Raw genomic sequence first — 22,860 nt, forward strand, 5'->3', positions numbered from 1 at the left:
GGGCGGGTAGGTAATCTGTCACCGAGAGGAGAGTCTCAAACGGTGTCGTTGGGTGGTGAGGGCCCATCCGTTGCTGCGTTGAACCTGGAGCCTAACGTAATATCATCAATGGTGCGCCAAGATGGGGTTTGTGCACTGTCCCAGCCAAAGAAAAAAGGTTTTCGGGTCAATATTCCGTCTAATCGTACTTTACGCTCTAGAGCAATTGCTTCGAAAAATTCTTTTTTAGCCTTATCTGATGATTAGATGTCTTTTTTGGAATATATGGGGTGTCTCTCGTGCCCCTAATTTAAAAAGGCTCTGCAAACTATTTAAACTTTATTCGGTGTCTTTGGTGGCAATTTGTGAACTTAAGACATCTCTACTAAACTTGGATTATATTCGAGTGAAGGTGGGAATGGATTTGGCTGTTGCAAATCAGTCAGGTAGTGTTTGGGTATTGTTCAAGTCTTCGTTTAATTGTCATACAGTAGGGGAATCGGACCAGCACATCACGCTGGGCGTGGTTTCCCAATTATTGCCTGAGGAGATATACTTTTCATTTGTTCATGCAAAGTGCACTGCCCAGGAGAGGGAAGGACTATGGGTACAGCTATTGCGAGAGAAGCAGAAGGTTAAGGCCTTGGTTTTGGTGGGGGATTTTAATGTTATTTTGAATGCAGAGGAGAAACGGGGCAGCGCTCCATTCAGGCAGGCTGATGGGGTGGAATTAGCACGGTTTATGTCATTAGCAGAGGTTGGAGATGCTGGTTTCTCGGGGTTTAGGTATACTTGGTGCAATAATAGGCAGGGTATGGCTAGGGTTTGGAGACGATTAGATAGACTGTTGCTCAACTCGGCGGCTATGAGGATGGAAAGTGATTTCATAGTGCAACATTTGGGGAGGGACTCGTCGGATCATGCGCCACTTCTGTTATCTGCGGTGACGAGGTTGGATGGTAAGCCGTCGCCGTTCCGCTTCTTGAATGTATGGACAATAAAACCTGATTTCCTGGATGTGGTTAAAAAGTGTTGGTCTGGTTCCCTCCCTGGTTCGCCTCTCAAGGTTTTATCGGAGAAGCTCCAGAGGACGAAACAGGCGCTTCGCCAATGGTCCAGGAGTTCTTTTGGGGACATTTTCTTGGAGATTCGGTCAGCAGAACAAAATGTGGTAGAGGCAGAAATAGCCCATGATGACCATCCATCAGATGAGTTGCTGATAAACCTACAAGAGGCACATGCTCAATTGCGCAATGCTTTGGTGGTTGAAGAAGAGTTTTGGAGGCAGAAAGCTCGGGTTAAATGGCTTGCGGACGGTGACAGGAATACGGCTTTCTTTCATGCAGTAGTGACGGAAAGGCGGCGAAAGTCGGGCTATAAGGAGTTTTTTTTGTGGAGCGGAGTTGCCGAAAAGTGTTACGGCTACTGCCATTGTATTGTTGCCTAAGGTTCTCTGCCCTCAGGATTTACACAATTCAGACTGATAAGTTTATGCAACTTTATCAACAAGGCCATCTCCAAACTCTTATCTGTCCATCTGGCTAGGGTTCTTCCTCGGATTATCTCATCGCAGCAGAGTGGTTTCGTGCCAGGAAGACAGATGGCGGACAATTTTCTCTTAGCTCAAGAGTTGTTGAGCGATATTAAGAAACCCAACCGGGGAGGGAATGTGTTGCTCAAGTTGGATATGATGAAGGCCTACGACAAGGTATTGTGGTTGTTTTTGATACAAGTTCTACGGCGGTTTGGGTTTAGCGAGCTTTGGATTGATATGGTGTGGAGGCTGATTTCACATGTGTGATTTTTCGTCATTGTGAATGGATCGCCGCAGGGGTTTTTCAAGTCCACCCGAGGATTGCGCCAGGGAGATCCGATTTCGCCGGCTTTGTTTGTCATTGGGGAAGAGGTACTTTCCCGTTCTCTGAATGCCTTGGCGGTGCATAGGAGTTTCCGCCCCTTTAAAGTTCCGAATGGATGCCCTATGGTCACGCACTTGGCATATGCAGACAATGTGGTCATTTTCACTAGCGGCCTCAAAGCTTCTATGCAGTTGGTCAAGATGGTAGTCGATGGGTATTGTTCGTTGTCGGGGCAGCAGGTTAACTGTCAGAAGAGTTATTTTTTGGTGCACCCCAGGTTGCCTCCGCAACGCCGAGAAATGATCGGATCGGTTACGGGTTTCCCGCACAAGTCGTTTCCAATCAAATACCTTGGATGTCCTTTATATATTGGAAGGAGAAGAGTGCATTATTTTGTGGATATCTGCAATGCTGTAACTGCTAGAATCTTTTCATGGAAAAATCGGGTCCTATCGTCTGGGGGCAAACTGGTATTGTTAAGAAGCGTGTTGTCCTCAATGCCGATCCATTTGTTAGCGGCAGCATCACCGCCAAAGGGAGTGTTTGCGTCTCTCGAAAAGGTGATGGCTGACTTTTTGTGGGGTTCATCGGAGGTTGGCCCTAGGTTTTAGTGGATAAGTTGGGGGGAGTTATGCAGGCCTCTGGAAGCAGGTGGGGTGGGAATTCGTAGTATTGCTAAGGTGTATGACGCATTCTCGATTAAGCTTTGATGGAATTTTCGGCAGAGGAAATCGCTATGGGCACAATTCCTAACAGTGAAATATTGTAAAGGGGTGCATCCGTGTTTGGCAGAAGAGGTCTCTTCACAGTCCTACAATTGGAGGAGATTAAGGTTGGTCCAACATTTGGCGGAGGAGCATATCGGCTGGGTCCTTGGGGAGGGTTCCATGGATTTCTAGCATGACAATTGGATGGGTACAGGAGCGTTGTGTCATCGTGTAGATATTTTTCATGAGCATATGGTGTCGGATTTTGTCACTCAGGCCCAATGGAATATGCGGCTTCTTAATCAGATGTTAGAGTCGGAGCTGGGGAGGCAAGTGGTGAAGGTCTCTCCTCCTGCCTTTCGAGGTACGGATAGGATAGTCTAGGCTTTAACGGCTGATGGTGCGTTCTCGGTAGCCTCGGCTTACTCTATTGTTATACAGTCGTCTAATTACTATTGGATAGCTTCACAAGTTTGGCTGCAAGGTTGCCCCCTCAAGATTTCCTTCTTCATGCTCCGGCTTTTGTGGTCGCGTATTCCCCTTATGGATATGCAACGGAGGTTTGGGGTACAGGGACCGTCTAGGTGTCGCTGTTGCTTTGAGCCGGATGAGGAAGGGATCCAGCACACCTTCTGCACAGGGGAGTTAGCAAAGGCTATTTGGATTCGCTTCGAGGAAAGTCCAGGGGATTTGGCTGGGGTTTCCACGTTGAGTCATCTGGTTTTTCGATGGTGGTTGCGCCAGGGGCACAATGAGTACCTCAAGTTCGTCTATCGGGTACTCCCAATGCTGGTCTGTTAGGAGTTGTGGAAAGCGTGAAACAAAGGGGTTTTTGAGGGGAGGAAGGTGGTGTGTACGGAGGTGGCACATCAGGTATTCATACAGCTGTGTGAATTATGTCAGTGCCGCTTTCCAGAGATAGAAGGTTCTTTTGGGTCATGGGATGCTTTTCACTCGTCTTTGGTGGGTATGCAACGGAGGGTTTCTATTCTTCAAGTGGCATGGGTGGCTCCTACGGCAGGGTACAAACTGAATTCAGATGGATGTTCTAGAGGGAATCCGGGGTTAGTGGGGGCGGAGATGTGGTGCGAGATAGGGAAGGGAAGCTCATTTTCGGCTATTCTTGCTTCTTTGGTTCCTTGACGAGTTTGCATGCGGAGCTCAAGGCCATGCTTTTTGGGGTGCAGTTATGTGTTGCTCAGGGTTTGCATGAGTTGCATGTCGAGTCTGACTCGCTCAGCTTGGTGCGGATTCTGCAAGAGAGTCACAGCTGTCCGTGGAGACTACGACAGGAGGTGGATGAGTTGCTCAGCTATAAGCAGTACTTCAGGGGGATCACGATTACTATAGAGAGACAAATAAGCCCGCTGATTGCCTAGCTAACCTGGGAACTGATTCGGAGCAGGAAAGGGTCTTTACTAGTCTTCGAGCATTGTCTTGTAATGTTCAGGGAGAACTGGCTTTGGAGCGCTTAGGGTTTCCTAATTTTCGTAGGAGATGGGTTAGATGAGCGTTGTAAGCTTTCATTAGCCTGCTTTCGAGTTTAATAAAGTATTATGGTTTGATTCAAAAAAAAAATTATAAATTTTTGAATTCATCATTATTTTTTTTTAAAGTCGGGTGTAACAGGTTCCACTGTCAAAAGATAGATTAAATTTCGTCCCATAAACTATCTAACTTATGTGTAAGACTCGAAGAATCAATTTACATTCCCTTTACTCATAGATCAGTTAACCTTAACTACTAATCATAGGACAAAAGTCTTTCACCAACACATAAGTGAAAGTTTATAACTTTTCAACCCGGATTATCTTCATACACATACCATTATGTTCAAGCGTAAATAGAGTGTTAAGTCATCATTGCTAACATTCATTCGTCCCATGGACTAAAGTGAATCATCAAGTTATTTCGCAACCCAAACAATGACTAACTCACATCATGATTAGACACCAATGTATTTAACATATATCTTTAAACCGGACTCCTTTACTATCTAGATCCTCAACGCCATTCTCCGATTTCCATTTCTCACACAAGTCTAAGGTAATGTATGTATAAAAGGACAAGGATCACATAATCATAAATGTAATACTAGTCGATCATAATCCAAAGTATAATTATCAGATTTCACAAGATTGACGCATATGATCACAACAGGTACAAGCAAACATATAACAAGTCCAAATATATCAGAAATTAAGCAAGTCTGCAGTGCTAACACAATACACATTCAAGACAAGCATCAAATTTCAAATCGAACAACCAGCGATAGAAACCCTAAACAGGGATTTACTCGCCTAGGCCACGAGAATCTTCATAATTTCAATCTCTTCGATTTATTCAGCCTTAGATCTAACATTCAGATCCTTCATGTCCTAACCTTCACCATTACACTTTATCAAACTTTAGTCTCTCCATTTTATCTCTAAGCTATCTTTCCCTTTAGTCAATGCAGTTATGGAACTTCTAGAACTATTCATGAAATCATTCGTACAGTCTTGCTCCTATATCATACTAACTTCAGGCTCTCGGATGCAATCACTCTACATCTTCAAAGCTCTCTCAGTTTTTACCCTTGAAGATAGGCTCTCTCCTTGAAAACCAAGAATTTCATATTCAAATCTCGGATAAGCTTTTTGAAAACGTAAGAAGAGCAATCAAAGTAACAAAATCTCATCAAGTCCTGGATTTACATTACTAGAGTCCAAGTTCGCAATTCTTCCAAAAACTCAAGAATTTCTTGTTCAAAGCATAGGCAAATTCAGGTGCGAGAATATATCTGTGTACAATCAAGAATTGGAAAACTTGGTTAGAAAACTTCAACCTCTTTTTCGGGTCCAGGATATATAAAAATCCAACAAAACTCATCAATTGCTCACCAATTTCTAGTTTTAAAAATCAAGTGAAATTCACATACTTGTCTAGATTGGTATGTTATAAAGTATTTGGAGCACATAGGTGTTATTTTCAACTATCGTTTGAAAATAAAACTAGTACATCTTAGTAAAGCGGAAATTTTCCAGTAGGTAAATAGGTGGAAAATGCATTTTATTCCTTTGAAAACTCTTTTGTTGTGGTTCAAAACCATCATATGTGGTATTAACTAGCAAATCTCAATTTCTTATCTCCTATGGCTAATACCAATATTTGCACCGATTCCTTCAATTCCTACAATTACAAAGATAATTCGAATCTCATTCAATCTTTCACTACTAATCTCTCACATAATGTTTCCTTTCGATATAACACCACACAATGTCTCAGTTTTGTTTCCACCAATCCCATATAAGAAATTCTCAAGTAACAATTCTCTTTAACCACTAAGATACAGTAGGCTCTCCAGTTCATGTAATATTCAAGTTAATCCCACAGTCCGGCATCCTAAACTTCAAGTCTACGATACACTACAAAGATCTAAACCCTAAAACTCTGATACCACCTGTGATAGCCCCACCTTTCCCCAGGGCGAACGAAAGGGTTTGGCGGGCTGCCTGCCCAGCCCACGCCAGGACTCACTCATACAATCGAATAAAATACTTCCAACGTACGTAAAATAACAATTCCACAACTTATATCATAACTAATTTCAACTTACAACCCAACTAATAAAATACGATCCAACGTACTAAAGGTACGATCAAAGTTCATCTTACAAGCTTGCAAAATATCGAATTCAAAATTTAACAACCCAAAAGATAATACAGACGAAACAAGATCACACCTTAACTGATAGTGGCTTCACTCGGGTTCTCAATTCCTGTTAAGGAAAACAAATTTGAAAGAATAAGCTAATGCCCAGTAAGTTCCCAAAAAGGCATGCATACACGTAGAATAGTTCAAATTACACTTCAAATTCACAAATTCAACGCAAATAAAAAGCGATTAACAATATCAAGGGGTAGGACACAGGTGGCTCTCAAGAGCTAATTTCCACGAAGGTTGATCTTATTTCACGTAGTCGACACTCCATTGACTTTCAATATAATGTAACCAGTCCAATAGAGCACCACTTAACTCCATTCTCTTTCCAACGACACCCCCTACCGGGCCCGCACTCCAAATAGAAATAGTGGTGGTAATACTCGAGTATAGAGGTACTGAGATGGTATGAGAGGCACCTTCCACTTGGATTGAGTGTGGTACATGCTGCCGCTCAGTATTAGGGTCGACGAGATAACACTCCAATCGACTTAATCAAGATAGAGGTACTGAGACAGTATGAGAGGCACCTCCAACTCGGATTGAGTGTGGTACATGCTGCCGCTCAACATTAGGGTCGACGAGATGACATTTCAATCGACTTAATCAAGATAGAGGTATTGAAACGGTATGAGAGGCACCTCCCACTCGGATTGAGTATATTATATGCTGCCACTCAGCACTAGGGTCGACGAGATGACACTCCAATCGACTTAATCAAGATAGAGGCACTGAGACGGTATGAGAGGCACCTCCTACTCGGATTGAGTGTGGTACATGCTGCCATTAAGCACTTACAAGTCAAGCACAAGTACAAACACAAGTATGATCACTCAAGTTCAACCAAGTACAAGATTATTCAAGAAAGGGAGGACGAGTGTGATAAAGTATATCTTCACCTCATTCAAAACACTATACATCTCAATCGTAATATCAAGTTCACATTTATGTCACATGTACAAATTCAAGACAGATAACATGCATGGAAACTCACCAATATATCAAAGCTCTGAATCCAAGTTAGGATCGGTAACACAGTCTTCAATTACTCTTATAAACATGTAAAGAAAGATATAAGTTTCATCTCAACAATTCTGACATAACAGGGCTTTTGAGCAGCTTCGGGAAAACGACTATAACTCAATGTAGAAAAATCGAAATCGAATGCCGTTGGTTGCGTTTGAAACTAGATTCAAAGGACTTTCCAACAGTATAAAATTTAAACTCTAATTCATTTTCAAATTATACCAGAAAATCTGACAAATTGACTGAAAATGCACCCAAAGTTTCAGTCCATTTTGCAAACTTTCTAACAAGAAATTTCCAAATATTTTTCCCATCAAATCTTCCCAATTTTTCCATAACAAATCCATGAACATATCAAACAATATTTAACCAAGATTATTAACAAGAAAAACCTTGGTCCAACCAGAAAATGTAAAACACCAAAATCAAACAAAATATCTAATGGTCTCCGTTTATACGAGCATCTAATAATTTTTTTTTCAGATCTCACAACGATTTTTTGGTTTAATAGTTAAAGAAGATAATAACGAAAGAGAAAGCTGGTTCTCTATGTGATTAAAACCCTAGCCGCCGACGTGACCATAGCGACCTTGGCTGTTTCTGGTGAACCTCCAATGGCGGCAGTGGGTGCCCAGCCTCCTGGCGGGGGTGGGCAGCCGTCCGGCTCCCCTGGCTTCCGGGCAAAGTCTTTCTCCGACTTGTTTTCTTCTTCTTCCCAACATCGAATGCATGTTGAAGCGACACTATCAACCCATCGTGGGGAACCGGCAATTTTCTTCGCCCGCGACGCCATTGAAGCTGTAGCCCAACCGTTCCAATTTGCTCTCGTGGGCAAGTTCTCTCGCACCAGACCTGCCATGGCAGACATCAGAAAATTCTTCCTGTCACTGGACTTAAAGGGTTCTTACTCCATTGGCCTGCTGGATGGCCGACATGTTTTGATTAGACTCCATAATGAGGCAGATTTCATGCGAATTTGGACGCGGAATGTCTGGTATATCCACGGCAGTGCGATGCGCGTATTTAAATGGACGACTTCCTTCCACGTAGACAAGGAATCCTCGCTAACTCCTATTTGGTTTAGCCTTCCCAAACTTCCGGTTCATTTATTCGATAAGCAATATTTATTTCAGATTGTATCGTGTTTGGGGCGTCTTCTGTTCATCGATACCACGACCGCCGCTCTGTCTTAGACCGAGTGTAGCTCGGGTGTGCGTTGAAATTGATTTACTGAAGGAGCTTCCTTCCCGTATTTGGATTCAACTTGGAGAGGTCCATGGGTTTTGGCAGCCGCTTAACCCAGAAACTGTGTCGAAATATTGTAGCCACTGCTTTCGTCAAGGCCACAGCCAGTCCGAGTGCCATGTCAAAAACCCAGAGCTGCGCCCAGTTCGTGGGGAGAAGAAAGTACCGGATGAGGGGAAGGGGCTGCCATCACGCGATGGTGCGTTGGGCGGGGTGATCGATCAGGGAGCTGAGCTGGGGATTACTTCTGCACCAGCGGGGGGAAATAATCCTGCGGGGAGTGAGGACCTTGTTGGGCAGCCTGCGATGGAGGACGCTGGTGGGGCAACGCTGGATGATGGGTGTGAGGGAGAGGAGGGACGATAGGGGCTGGACAGCATGGGTACGACTGTCGAACTGGTGGAGAATGCAATTGTTACAGCGGCTGATACGATCATCATAGACCTTGCTACGCGGGTGGTTTGTGAAGAGGAGAACGTGGGTGCTGCTGGGGCAGTCTTGAGTGACGGTCCAGCTGCCCTTGGAGAGGAAGAGGATGAGGAGGTGCAAACGGGTGTCTCTACTGGCAAAATCACTAGTGCAGGCTGTCTTTCGCCGCGGGGGTTAGGTGGGCAGCACAGTAGGGGGGTGGAGTCACATGATGTGACTGAGAACTTGCACCTTGACCAAGTCTCCACCCTTGATCCTAGGTTTCAAAAGGTGAAGGGGCGAGGAATCCGGGCCACGATCCCATCGGATAGAGAACTGAGGTCGGTAGCCAAAAAATCTCAAAATTCTTTTCATGTCTTATCTCATGATTAGTGCATGTTTTTGGAATATTCGGGGGATATCTAAGCCTCCTAATCTTAGACGACTAAAAAAACTGATTCACATACACAAGCTATCGGTAGTGGGGATCTGTGAACCCAAATTATCAAGGGATGCAGTCGAATCTATTTGCTTACGCTTAAATTTTGATTTTGTTGTGTGTAACTCGTCAGGGGATCTGTGGGTCTTCTTTAGGATCCCCTTTGTTAGTCAGCTAGTTGGGGAGTCGGATCAACACCTCTCTATTCGCTGGGCACATCCTCAGTTCCCTACTCCTATTCTAGTCTCTTTTGTTCATGCAAAATGTCTGATGTTTGACCGGCAACAGCTCTGGGAGGGCCTATTGCGGGATAGGCCAGGGCAAGGGCCATGGTACGTTGTTGGGGATTTCAATCTTATTCTCTCGGCCAGTGAAAAGAAAGGGGGGAGGCACTTTAGGCCCGGGGAGGGAGTTGAACTGTCTCGGTTTATGAGTGACGGTGGGTTGTTTGATGCTGGTTGCTCTGGTCATAGTTTCACTTGGTGTAATAATAGATTCGGTCGTGCCCGCATTTGGAAATGTCTGGATAGACTTTTAATCAATGAGGAGTGTCTAAATTTCTCCTCGTCTATCTCTGTATCCCACTTGGTGCGGGCTCCATCTGATCATGCCCCGCTGCTGCTATCTTTCATTCCTAAACCTACCCCCCGGTGTTGTTCTTTCCGGTTTTTGAACGTGTGGCCTTCTAAGGAGGGATTTCTGGATGTGGTAAGGACAGCATGGCAAATTGAGATGTCCGGTTCCCCTTTCTGTGTGGTCTGGGGGAAGTTAAAGAATGTAACCCGTGCCCTGCACTTATGGAACAAGCAGGTATTTGGCGATATCTTTGAGAATATTAAACAGGGAGAGGCGGTGGTAGCGGCGGCTGAGCTTAGGGTGCAGTCTGACCTATCCTTTAAGGCCCATTTGGAGCTTCAACGAGCCCAGGCCTCTCTGCATAGGTTACTTGCTGTTGAAGAGCAGTTCTGGAGCCAGAAAGCTAGGGTTAAGTGGTTGCAACATGGGGATCGTAACTCCAGGTATTTTCATTCAGTAGTCAAGCAACGCCGTTTTCGAACGACAATTCATAGGATACAGGATGCCAGGGGGGAGTGGGTGATGGATACTGACGGGATAGGGCAGGAAGCTGTCAATCACTTTAATCGCCTGTTTTCAGCCGATCCGGTATCTGAGTTCCAGCTTCTTCATGTGATCCCTAATCTGAGTGCTGATATTGATAATGTGGGTTTGGAGGCGGCTCCCTCCTTGGAGGAGGTCAAGAAGGTGATTTTCGAGATGGATGGAGATAGTGCCGCGGGTCCAGACGGGTTTTCAGGAAAATTCTTTACGACTCCCTGGGGGGTGGTGGCTCAAGATGTTTATAGGGCGGTGTTGAGTTTTTTTTGTGGTGCAGAGCTCCCGCGTTTTATTACGGCGACGTCTATTGTGCTTCTTCCCAAGGTCCTGAACCCGAAGGATTTCTCTCAATTCCGTCCTATCAGTGTTTGCAATTTCTTGAATAAAGTTATATCTCGTATTCTGGTGGGGCGGCTGGCAGACATGCTCCTTCGGATTATTTCTCCCCATCAAAGTGGCTTTGTGAGGGGAAGGTCCGTATCGGATAATTATTTGTTGGCGCAGGAGTTGATGTCAAATATGGGCAGGAGGTGCAGGGGGGGAATTTGGCTCTTAAGCTGGATATGGCTAAGGCGTATGATAGGGTCTCTTGGCGATTCCTTATCGCAGTCTTGCGCTGATTTGGGTTTGGAGAGGGATTCGTTGACATGGTGTGGAGGCTAATTTCCAATGTCTGGTTCTCTGTGCTTATAAATGGGGTGCCATATGGTTTCTTCAAGTCTTCTAGAGGGTTACGCCAAGGGGACCCATTATCGCCAGCTCTATTTATTATTGGCTCGGAGGTGCTCTCTGTGAGGACTTGCAAATTCCTTATATATTTCTTGCAAATTTTCTTTTATTTGAAAATTATTTGAAAAATACTATTCTATACCATCTTACTACTCAATCACCCTAGAAAAAGTGCCAATGATCATAGGAAATTAGGGTTTTCCTTTCCGATTTCAATTCGAAGTGAAATAGGGTATTTCGTGTACCCGTAGTGTAATTATCCGGTATGGAGTAAGGATCAAATTTGGTGCTTAAGAGTGACTTTTAGGTGAGAAATAATATGTGATTAGAAGCTATGATATAAAGTTAGTGAATAGGAAGTAAAAACCCTAGTACGTGTAATTTAAGGAAAACGGTTAGAACTGATGTGTACCGTTCGTTACCAAGTGAGTGCACCAATTAAACCCTACTTTATTTCTTTAATCTCCTCATTTTATTTTGACTAATTAACCCTCAAAATATCTTATACATGAGTCACCATGGTGGGCCAAAGGAAGAAGGAAGAAAACTCTAGAAAGGACACATGTCAAGCCCTTATTGGAAGGAGCTTTGACTAATTTGTATCAACCATCATAAAACAAGAATTTAACCAAATCTTCTCCATTTCTTCACCACCTTGGCTGAAAATAGAGAGAGAAAAAGGGGAGAGAAACTTCATCTTCATCAACTAAATTTCTTGCCTAATCTTAAACTCCAACCATAAATCTTGTGAATCACTTCACCAAAACTACTCTTTAGGGAAGATTAGAGTTTTGTATGGCAAGATTTTGAAGGAAAGATTGTGGTCTTCTCCTACAAGCATCCTAGGAAGGTATCATGGCTTTTCACCCTTTTCTTTTTCCCAATTTTGGTTAAATATGGCTAGAAGCTTTTAATTTTGAGTTACAACGGTTAATTAGTGAGTTTTGTTGGAGTTGGGGGGATGATTAGCTAGGGTTTCATTTTCAGCTTTGATTATGATCATATATCCTTTAATTGATGTTATGAAGTTTCTAGTTGGAGGTTTTGATGATTTAAACCTAACAAACATGAAATTCTAGCAACAAAGTTCTAATTCCAGGTTTAAATTCTCACAAAACACCATTCTGCCTGTTTTTGTTTCATCATGATAGAGGCCGAATTAGACTTCGTATAAAACATGAAAGTTGTAGAGAATGATGATTTATAGGTGTCTGCAAAATTTCAACTCAATCGGAGCAATTTATCCTATGAAAAGACCGAAATACCCCTGCTGCCCTGTTTCTGTCTGAAAATGAAAATCAGCCTCTGTAAGTGGTTAGTTTGACCAGAAATATTACCGAATTGGTTGATGATGTCTTCTTAAGAATTATAGCTTTATATCTTAGCTTTCAAATGGCTTTGGAATTACCTGAATTGGAGTTGTGTGTGCTGAGATATGAGTGAATAAAGCAGGACTGCTAGTTGATTTCTATAGTGACTTTCGAACTGGAAAATCTAGAGTTGTTTTGGTAAATTTGACCTAGTTAGAGTGAGAACTGGACTGAGTGGTCTTCATGAAGGTTGTAGGGCTTTGTCTTAGATTTTCAACGCCTCCAACAACGCCTTAAACGGACTTTGGTAGCCTGCGATATGGCCATTTAAAGGTAGTATGGTTAATTAGCCGATTAGTTGGAACTTGGTTCTGGGAATTGGGAATTTGACTAGGTTACACTAGAATTTGGACTAAGTGGTCTTCATCAAAATTTTAGCCCTCTGTCTTAGCTTCGAAACGGTATAAATTACATTCCAATCTGATAAGCGTAGCTTTGGATGTGTCCGTTACGCAAAACCCGTCAAATCTGTCTTTTACTAAAGCTCATTTCCACACATGTTGTTAACTTGATTTTGTACTCATATGACTTTGAACCTATTGAATGGCTATTGTGATGAATTTATATTGTGTATAACTTTGGGATTGGCTGAGGAAAATAATGAAGCCATAAATGGCTGGAAAATTAGGTAAACACAAAGGGCGTGCTGCCCAAATTTATGCTCGAGAACTAGAGAACCATACTTGCAACTTGAGTAAGGGTTAAGAGTGAATATCACATGAACTATCTAGGATGTTTGCACCTTCTTTTACCGAGGTATATAAGTAAGGACTTGGCCGAACTTATACCCTTGAGAAATAAAATAATGATGCTCGGAGTACGTTTTCTTTGTCATTTCGACTTAAATGGAGATTTCAAAGTTTTACGAGCAAGCATAAGTTTTACAAATATTTTACTCATAGCCTTTAGTTTAAATGTACTCTTTTCACTTCCAAAACTATACTTATATTTTGTACTAGTAGTTATTCGAATTTTCTTGGGTTCCCTTAAACTTTAGAGGGGTTTAACTGTAATATTTTCTCATGGCTATTATTAGAGTTTCTTGGCGATTGAGAGTGTTATCCGGGAGGATACCTTGGACATTATTTTGCTTAAATAGGTGAGTGTTCCTTGTTTGTTATATTTCCTTGACTTATTGGCTTGTTATTATTGATTGATAATGTGTTAAGTGCTTTCAATGATTGTTAAAACGAGTTTTCTAGGCGAGTATGTACTTTATCGCACCCGACCTAAATAAATGTGAAATTTTCAATGATTAAATGATTAAATGCTAGTTGCGCATGAATGTAAACCGTTTGGCTGAACTGGGCCCTGCCCTTCGTTACCGATCGACTCGAGCCAGAAGCGGAGTCGGTCGGGCGATATGGTGACCCTGGGTGTGAACGTTGGTATACTCGAGTATTACCTTGTAGGTTGGTGGAACCTGGCCAACATCCAGGAGGGGGTGAATGAAATGAAACGAACGAACGAACGAGGGTTTTACTTACAAAAATGCATTTTCAAACAATTGGAGGAATAAGGGGAAATGTCAGGAGAACGAATGAACGAACGAAAGCATGGCTCCCTGTGAGCCTGTATCCTTTTAATGAATGTGTTATTATCGCTTTCCATTGTAAATGTTTCTTGAATTATTGATACTCTATGTTTAATGCATTGGATTGATTGTTTGGTTATGTGTTCGGAACCTCACTGAGCTTTTAGCTCATCCCTTTAGTTTTGCTTTCCTTAACAGGGAAGGCGAGCTAGGACGGGAGTTTTGGATCGACTAGTCCAGATTAGTTTCTTGGTTTTCTTTTGTAATGGTTCTCGCCCTAGTGCTTGGCATGGGTTGGATGTATGAAGAATTGAGAACCTTTGTATATTCGATGTTTGTACTCTACTGTACATAAGTTTTGCGTTAAGCTTTGGATTCTCGTTATACTTATTCCTATGTTTTATTTCGATTTTAATTGAGAACTGAAGTGAACGACTGAGTCTCGGCGAGAGTTGGGCAGGCGGTCCGCCGAACCCTTTGGTTCGCCTAGGGGGAGGTGGGGCTGTCACACTCTCCCGAGGCTTAGAGTCGCTTGTATTTTAGTCGGGATTTGTGGGCTACAAGGTCCCGCGGCATTGTCTATCTGTTACTCACTTGGCCTTTGCAGATGATGTTATAATTTTTGCCAATGGAGGGGTGGCGTCCTTAAAGAGAATTATGCAGATCCTGGCATGGTACCAAAACGACTCTGGCCAATTAGTTAATGTGCAAAAGAGTGGCTACCTAGTCCATCCTCGGACAACAGTGGCTCGAAAGGGTGTGATTGAGAGGATAACAAAGTTTCGGAAGCATGATTTCCCGGTTCGTTATCTGGGTGGCCCGGTGTTTGTTGGTAGAGCCAAGGAGGCTTATTTCTCGGACTTGTGTAATAAGATCCTGAATAAGGTGCTTTCTTGGAAATCACGGCTTCTGTCGTATGGAGGGAAAATTGTCTTGATTAAACATGTCTTGTCCAGCATCTCGACTCATTTGTTAGCGATGAGTGTCATGCCAAAAGGTATCTTTGGGGTAATTGAGAGAGTATGTGCGGACTTCCTGTGGGGTGCCAGGGACGAGAAAAAGAAATTTCACTGGATCCGGTGAAGGGACTTGTGTTACCCCACCGAGGAAGGTGGGGCGGGTTTTCGCTCACTAAGTAGCACGTATAAGGCTTTCTCTTGTAAGTTGTGGTGGAATTTTCACTGCGGTCTCTCTTTGTGGGCGAGATTCCTTCAGTCCAAGTATTGCAAGGGGCTCCACCCCTGTCAGATTTCCATGTCTCCCTTATGTTCAGCAACCTGGAGACGTCTCCTCGATATTAGGGGGCTGGCGGAATTGTGTATTGGTTGGCACCTGTGTGATGGTCGATGCAACTTCTGGTATGATAATTGGACTGGGCATGGGGCCCTCTACCTTAGAGTGGAGGTTAGGGGGGATGTCTCATTTTCCAACGTGCTGGCGGATGGGGACTGGGTCACGTGGAGGTTGGCCGAAATTTTGCCAATCGACATGGTCCAGCAGGTGCTGGCGGTGGCGGGACCGTGTGGGAATTCCCCTGATCGAATGATTTGGACTGCGACGAGTTCGGGTCAGTTCTCGTTGTCCTCCGCCTATAACGAGATCCGTGAGACGAAGCCGCCTTCTCTCTTGTTCCGGCAGGTATGGCATGGAAAATTGCCCTTAAAGGTGTCCTTCTTTATGCTCCGCTTATTGCTTAATCGCCTGCCGCTGGATGACGTCCTAGCGACGCGTGGGTTTCAACTTGCTTCAAAGTGCTCTTGCTGTCGGTTATCTTATGTTGAGTCCCTTCATCATTTGTTCTTGGAGGGCGATCTAGCGGTTGCGGTGTGGAGGTTTTTTGGGCCGACGTGTGGGTTGGCTCCGATTGCTGGACATGTCCGTGGTTGGATGGGTAGTTGGTGGCTCAGACAGGTGAAATCGGAGCGGCTTGGGTTTGTGTTTCGACTCTTACCCAGTCTCAGCTGCTAGCACATGTGGAAGGCTAGGAATAAAGCTGTATTTAATGGAACGGTGCCGAATCCTATTGGTGTCTGCCAGGCCATCTTCCGGGATTTAAAGGATGCGTATTGTCTACAATTTGGGGAGTTGCAGCGGGTGATGGAGTGGCCTACGTTCTTCGAGTTGGTGGAATGCTGGCCAGACGCTTTCTTCATCCGACAAATTTGATGGCGTGCTCCAGGCCCTAGCATGGTCAAACTCAATATTGATGGGTGCTCGAAGGGTAACCCAGGAGTGAGTGGGGGTGGGGGGATCCTACGAACTTCTACGGAGTGCATGGTATTTGCGTTCTCTGGCTTCCTTGGGAGGTGTACCAGCATGCAAGCAGAGGCCAGGGCGTTGCTGAGAGGGCTTCAGTTATGTGTACAACGGGGTTTCATGGGCAATTTGGTGGTTGAAACGGACTCCTTGTTGTTACAGCGGATTCTATCCCAAAGTTACTGGTGTCCGTGGTCTATCAAGGGAGAGGTGGAGAAGATTGAACAGGTGACTCAGGGCAGGCTTCAGATCACTCACTGCTATAGGGAGGCGAACAAGGTCGCGGATGGCCAATACAGGCTCCGCTCATCCTCTTCATTCAGTCTGTATTTATGAGAGTGTTGCTGGGTTGCCTACAATGGCCAGGGGTGAATATCGGTTGGATAATCTAGGTTATCCGTCTTTTCGCAGATTTAGGGTCCCAACCTATAATTCCGTGCTGTAACGCTTTCCCTCTTTTGGTTGAATAATAATTAATTTCCAAAAAAAAAAAGAAAAAAAAAAGAAATTTCTAATAATTCTTTAATTTGTTTTTTGAATTCATCTTGGTCAATAGGATTATACCTCATGGGTTTAATTCTAATTATTTTATTTTCAAAAAAAAAAAAAAAAAACCTTGAAAATTTGCATATAAACAACCCTTAACCAAAGATCAAACACTTGGTGGGCATGGGGATTTCTTCCATTTTCACTAACAAAACTACCATCTAATCACCAAAACTCAGTCAAATTCATATGGGTTTCATCAATCATTAGCCGTTGGTCGTCTAAAGACAATTTCCAAGCAAATCCAACCAACAAATTAAGAGCTAAACTAGCATTTTAACCACTAGAACATCTAGACATATAATTTCGAGAAATTTACTGGATCTACCATAGATCTTACTTAAATCAAGTTAAGCTAACATACCCATGGCTAGAAATTAAAGATTAAGGGTGATTTTTGGTGCTTACCTCAAGATCTAACTAGATCTAGTGTGATTCAACCTCAAAGTTTCTTTCCAAGCTTCACCTTTCAATTTTCCTCAAGAAATGGCAAATCTTTTAGGTTGATTGGGTGATTTCTTCCACAAACCCACAAGGAGCAAGATGGATGGTGTCCCTACTTTCTTGGTCTCTCTCTCTCTCTCTCTCGACTATCTCTCTCTCCCTCAATAAGAAAAGAAGGACAAGAAGAGGAAAAATTGCGGTGGGTGATAGGTTCTTAAGTGATCTTCAAGAACAAAATGGAGGAGGAAATGGAGAACTCTCAAGTCTCCCTAAGGGTTAAAAACAAAAAAGCCCCCTGTGCTAAACCTAATACACAACTAAGCCCCCTATGGTTTCAAAATATGCAACGCGACACCTCGTGCTTTGAACTAAGTTGTAACACTGACGGAAATCGGTAAAATTAACGGGACTGATGTACTGGAAGCTAAAAACAAATTCTTTATACTTAATTTTTAGCAAATATTCCTATTGTACCCCTTAGCCCCCAATAAAACTCCCTCCCAGCGATGCTTGTGTATAGAATCGATTTCTACTTGATGGAGAGAAATTGAACTAGCCTTTGGGAGAAATCAAATTACCACACAGGAGGTTTGAAAGGTAAAGCCATCCTCTATATACGAAGTCAACCTGCGAGGAACTTCTACACAATCTTGGCTAACAAATTGCAGCCCATAAGGTAAAAGCATTTGATTTTGGGTTTTGGCTAACAAATTGTTGTTATTAGGGTTTAAAGTAAGAATGTTGGTAACTAAATTGGGATTTATCTACTGATGAAGGGAAATGACTGGCTAAAAAATTTGCTCATGTCTTCCTCAAGCTCTCGAGGGGATAGTGGAGCTAGGAATCTACGGTACCAATATAAGCTGTGCGACTGTCGAAGAAAGGCAAAGGTGAAGATTGTTGAGTCCGAAAAGCCATCCAAAGGGATGCTGTACTTTGTTTGTGAAAGGGATGAATGCAGATTTTTCTCATGGTGTAATCCCATCTATAGAGATGAAACCGGCAGAGGAAACTTTTTTGAGAGGCCAATGGTTGAAGAACATTTGTCGTGCTTGAACTCGAATTCTGAAGTGAAGAACTTGAATGATGAAGTGAAGAACTTGAAAGTACTAGTTAGCTATTGTCTAATGGTATCTATTTTTTCACTTTTGCTTCTGTTGATGAAAATGTCTGTAAAATAAGACAATGAAGAAGCTTATGAATGGAAATGAAGAAAATCAGGTAGTTTGTTTTGTTCATGGAAATGTGCACTTTATTCTTCTGTTTTTCTGAAAGATGTCCTACCTAAAACAATGAAACAAACATCTAACTATTATATACACTTGTAAGCATATTTGTTCATTAAAAACAGTTTTGAGCAATAAGCACACACAATAACGTCTTCTGCATTCCAATTTTGAGTAATAAGTACACCAAAGTACATTAAAATTTCCAGTCCATAAACTATTCCAGAAATATATCCCACCCAACATTCCAGAAATATATCCCACTATACATTCCAGAAACGATAACAATTTCAAATAGAGTAGACAAAATACATCCCACCAAACAAAAACTGCCCAGACAAACAGTACATGAAATATTCCAGCCCATAAAAACTGCCCAGAAATAGCTTCTTTTGCAATTGAGATATACCATTGCAGCCCATAATCATAATGCTCCATTAAAACAGTCAATAAGTACATTAAAGTGTCCAACATCAGCAAAGAATCCTCCAAATTGCTGAAGCCAACAGCATCCAATCAAAATACATCAAAGTTTCCAGTTTGCAATAATTGATAACAATTCCAAACAGAGTAGACAAAATACATCAGAAACATACATTCCAGCTGTTTGCCACCAACTTTAACAGCAACCACTAATTCCTTAAAACTACACAAAAAGGCAATCAACAAACATACAGTCCACTTCAAAATTCAACTCTAACATCTTCTTGCTTTCTTGGATCTTAGGTTGTATAGAACATCAGCAACAGTAGGACGAAGGGGTCCTTTTGCTAGTGAAGTTGTTCCACTCACAGGCTGCAATTGAAGTAGAAAATATGAATGGTTGAAGGAAAAATGCTTCATTAAATCACTTTTGCGTTACATGAAATTCAACCTGAGAACATGATTGTCTAGCAGGCACATTTTTTGCTACACTCGCAATTGTTGGCTACGTATACTGCTTCCCGGGCCTGCAGTTTTTTTTTTGAACAGGTGCAGCTTGTTCTTGATTTGGGACTGGTTGCGGGGGTACTATTGGTGAAGGAGCTGATGAATGAAGTTCTGAACTTGATTCAGCTACATTGGTGTCAGGAGCCTATAAAAAACAAGTTCATTTTAATGTTCAATTAAAATGATTTGGGACAGCAATTAGTCTTAGCCTATGAAATCTGTAAGCTGTGTTACCTTGTAGAATTTAGAGTTGGGATGAATGGCATTCTTGTAGGTCCTTGAATTGTGTCTTGGCTGAAAACATCTCTTGCAAGTTACCACAAGACCCTTTCTGGTTGAGACTTGACCCTTTTTAGGCTCGTCGGCTGCCCTTTGCCGGATCTTTTTGGGTCTGCCAGGCATTCTTCGAACTGCAGGAGGTTTTGGGGGTTGTTCTTCACATCTCACCCAGTACTTATTACTTGGGACAGGTGTGATAGTGTGCTCATATGTTTTCAAGTAATTTTCTCTACTGTAGCAGGCATGCACATAATCAAGCAAAGGCAATCTACGTGCTCCTATTGCAGCACATGCATGAGCACAAGGATAACCTGTAAGCTGGAAATAGCCACATGTGCAAGTCTTTTTCCTTCAGATCCACCACAACAGATTTTCTGGGCCCACAATCAATTTCATATTTGTTCTTGCCATCCCATGTGGGAATACACAGCCTACTGAATTTCAGATTCCTATCAATCTTCTCTGCAATGTTAGGACATATTTTTCCTTGAAATTTCTGCATACCAGTCCTCTTCACTTGAATCCTTTGCATGAGCCTTCTTCGAATCCACTCAAGCATCCCTATGACAGGTAGCTCTCTAGCTTCTAAGATATAGTTATTAAATGACTCACAAAGATTGTTCACAAGAATATCACATTTGCTACTTTGTCTAAAATGTGACCTGCTCCATAAAACACTTGGCACTTTTTGCAGCCATTCAGCTGCATCCTTTGAAGCTTTTTCAAGGGAATTCATTGCTAATTTCCAGTCCACTTCATTCCCAACACTTGCTGCTGCCCAGAACAAGTCCTTCAACTCTTTTCCTTTGAACTTCTGTTTGAAATTTTGGTACATATGCCTCAAGCAAAACCTGTGTTCAGAATTTGGAAATAACTCATTCACTGCATGGACCAGTCCTTTTTGTCGATCTGAGATGAATGTCCAGGGTATGTTTTCCACACCAAGTCCCAGATCAGCCATTAGTAGTTCCAGAAACCACTTCCATGAGTCATACCTCTCTACCTCTACCACTGCTACAGCTATTGGAACCATATTGTCATTGCCATCTCTACCAATTGCTGACAACAACTGACCACCAAATGCAGATTTCAAAAAACACCCATCAAGACCAATTATTGGTCGACAGCCATCGAGGAACCCCTGTTTGCAAGCATAAAGACAGTAATACAGTCTTTGAAATGTCCCTTGTGAACCTTCTTCTGCTGTATCAAGCTTAATCTTGACAGTGCTACCAGGATTTGTCTCTCTAATTGTAGCTGCATAACTCCAAAGGTGGTGATATTGCTCCATATCCGTGCCAAGCATCTCATCTTTTGCACATCTCTTTGCTCTGCGTATCTTGGCAACGGACACGTTAATCATTAGATCTCTTCTAATATCATTCTAAAATCCTATTGCAGCACACTGCGGGTCACCTCTTATCTTGTCTTGGTACTTCACGCTCAAATACTTGGCTGTTGCATGCTTGTTGTTGTAATCTCTAGCACAAACATGCTGGCCCTTCAATGATTTAATTTGAAAAGTAGTTTCACCTTGGACTGGTGTTGCACGAATCCTCCAAGAACAGCCCTTTGAACACTTCGCAATAATTTTTTTCGAGTAATTTTTTACCCAATCAACCTCATATCCCTCTCTTACCAACCATTCGATCAACACATATCTAAAAACTCTGAAATTGGAAAACTTTTGCCCAACCTTCAACTCAAAATGTGGCTTGAGAAACTCCACTTCAGGGTTAAAGTCATGACATTCTTCATGGCCTTCATCATTAGATCCGCACTTGTCCAGAAACTCTTCATCAGAAATTACTGGTTCTTGCCAATCCTCTTCGGGTGTATGTGGTGCTCCTTCTTCTGTTGAACTTTCCTCAGCCTTTTTACTGTTCCCTGCTTCAGCTTGTGATGGGATCTGAGATGGGTGTTGGTCAGCAGCTTGAGATGCAGCTTGAGATGAATTCTGAAATGAGATATGAGGTGGAATTTCTCCAATGCTATCTGGCCCTGCAGACTGCTTCTTATTTTTACTAGACTTTTTTTCCTTACTAGTTTCACTTTTGGCAAGGCTCTTGATAGCCACCTTCTCAGGGAAAGAGAACACGTGATAAGGCTTAAAATGAGTGGAATGTAGTATGGACCCACCTTCTGGTTTACTACTTCTGTCCACATCTTTTTTACTTGCGAAAATGTCCTCATCCTCTTTTTTTTCCAACCCCTCCTTCAACCATTCAGGCTCATCATCATCATCATCAGTGTTAAATGGCTTATTTGGATTGCAATTACTAACCCCATCATCTTTTTTTTGTACCCCACCATCTCTGCTGTCTATTTTGGTGTTATGTACCCCATCTGCATTTTTAATTGTTGTTGATGCATCCATTGTCGAATTTGGCTCCAACACATTGTCCCCACAATGTTCTAGTGGCTTTTCAAAAGGATCATCCCCACTACAGGCATATATTATCCTTGTTGCCAAACCCCAATGTGCTTTATTCATTAATTTAACATCATCATGGTCCCTAATTGGATGTAGACCACCATCTAAGTCTACTCCTGGAGCACAAAACCAGAAAGTCACTCTAGTTGCATCCTCATCCACTTTTTTAAACATTCTGCAAAGGCTAACTATGCAGATGTGGTCCTCAAGTCTATTTTTAAAGATAGCCATACGGGTTCCTGTGTAGTGGAGGGCAGGATATTCTCTAAATTTTCCATCAAAATACATATGTATATCTACTGTCTCCTCTGACTTGTCTTCTTCTGCTGAATGTTTCAAGAAATATAATAAATATGCTTTAGTCTCCCAACTACTATGTCTCCATCATTGATATACAGAAAACCAAATAAACATAAAAGCACAAACAGAAAACCAATTTTAATAGCATTCTGGACCACTAAACCAGAGAAGACAGTAACAATTATAGAAATTTTACTTACAATTCTTTGTTAAATATCTTGTTGTAATAGCAAGTGACTGAGTTGTACTCAAACACACAAACATACACAAACAGAAACAGATCCTACTCAACACCCCTAATCAGCAAAAATTTCCCATCACAAATGGAAAT

General features: G+C 42.4%; 3 protein-coding genes and 1 long non-coding RNA gene across 4 annotated transcripts; 3 read left to right on the top strand and 1 right to left on the bottom strand.

Annotated features, from left to right (window-relative positions):
- The first annotated feature begins 397 nt into the window (after positions 1-397).
- LOC140021290 (uncharacterized) lies at positions 398-1,426 on the top strand. The gene has a single exon (XM_072072055.1). The coding sequence runs from the start codon at positions 398-400 to the stop codon at positions 1,424-1,426; it is 1,029 nt and encodes a 342-aa protein (XP_071928156.1).
- Positions 1,427-1,579: 153 nt separating this feature from the next.
- On the top strand, positions 1,580-3,924 carry LOC140021291 (uncharacterized). The gene is made up of 7 exons (XM_072072056.1): positions 1,580-1,687; positions 1,811-2,149; positions 2,263-2,398; positions 2,760-2,909; positions 3,009-3,337; positions 3,449-3,508; positions 3,598-3,924. The coding sequence occupies exons 1-7, from the start codon at positions 1,580-1,582 to the stop codon at positions 3,922-3,924; spliced, it is 1,449 nt and encodes a 482-aa protein (XP_071928157.1).
- A 13,725-nt stretch (positions 3,925-17,649) lies between these two features.
- Positions 17,650-18,273, top strand: LOC140021675 (uncharacterized). Its single transcript, XR_011825574.1, has 2 exons — positions 17,650-18,036; positions 18,137-18,273. It is a non-coding gene; the product is annotated as an uncharacterized lncRNA (long non-coding RNA).
- Positions 18,274-19,282: 1,009 nt separating this feature from the next.
- On the bottom strand, positions 19,283-21,158 carry LOC140021292 (uncharacterized). The gene is made up of 4 exons (XM_072072057.1): positions 20,107-21,158; positions 19,751-20,024; positions 19,599-19,661; positions 19,283-19,381 (listed from the first exon to the last, which is right to left on the bottom strand). Exons 1-4 carry the CDS (start codon positions 21,156-21,158, stop codon positions 19,283-19,285), a joined length of 1,488 nt encoding a protein of 495 aa, XP_071928158.1.
- Between the last annotated feature and the right edge of the window lie 1,702 nt (positions 21,159-22,860).

The sequence above is a fragment of the Coffea arabica genome, chromosome 11e, assembly GCF_036785885.1.
Source record: "Coffea arabica cultivar ET-39 chromosome 11e, Coffea Arabica ET-39 HiFi, whole genome shotgun sequence".
NCBI lineage: Eukaryota > Viridiplantae > Streptophyta > Magnoliopsida > Gentianales > Rubiaceae > Coffea > Coffea arabica.

Excerpts from the sequence above, each read along its gene's own strand:
- LOC140021290 (XM_072072055.1), top strand. The coding sequence starts at position 398 with ATGGATTTGGCTGTTGCAAATCAGTCAGGTAGTGTTTGGGTATTGTTC.
- LOC140021291 (XM_072072056.1), top strand. The coding sequence starts at position 1,580 with ATGGCGGACAATTTTCTCTTAGCTCAAGAGTTGTTGAGCGATATTAAG. Across the intron at positions 2,399-2,759 it reads TGTTTGCGTCTCTCGAAAAG|GAGCGTTGTGTCATCGTGTA; the intron begins GTGATGGCTGAC and ends GGATGGGTACAG. Across the intron at positions 3,509-3,597 it reads ATGCTTTTCACTCGTCTTTG|AGGGAATCCGGGGTTAGTGG; the intron begins GTGGGTATGCAA and ends TGGATGTTCTAG.
- LOC140021292 (XM_072072057.1), bottom strand. The coding sequence starts at position 21,158 with ATGATTAACGTGTCCGTTGCCAAGATACGCAGAGCAAAGAGATGTGCA. Across the intron at positions 20,025-20,106 it reads TGGCTATTTCCAGCTTACAG|AGAAAATTACTTGAAAACAT; the intron begins GTTATCCTTGTG and ends CTGCTACAGTAG. Across the intron at positions 19,662-19,750 it reads CCAACTCTAAATTCTACAAG|GCTCCTGACACCAATGTAGC; the intron begins GTAACACAGCTT and ends TGTTTTTTATAG.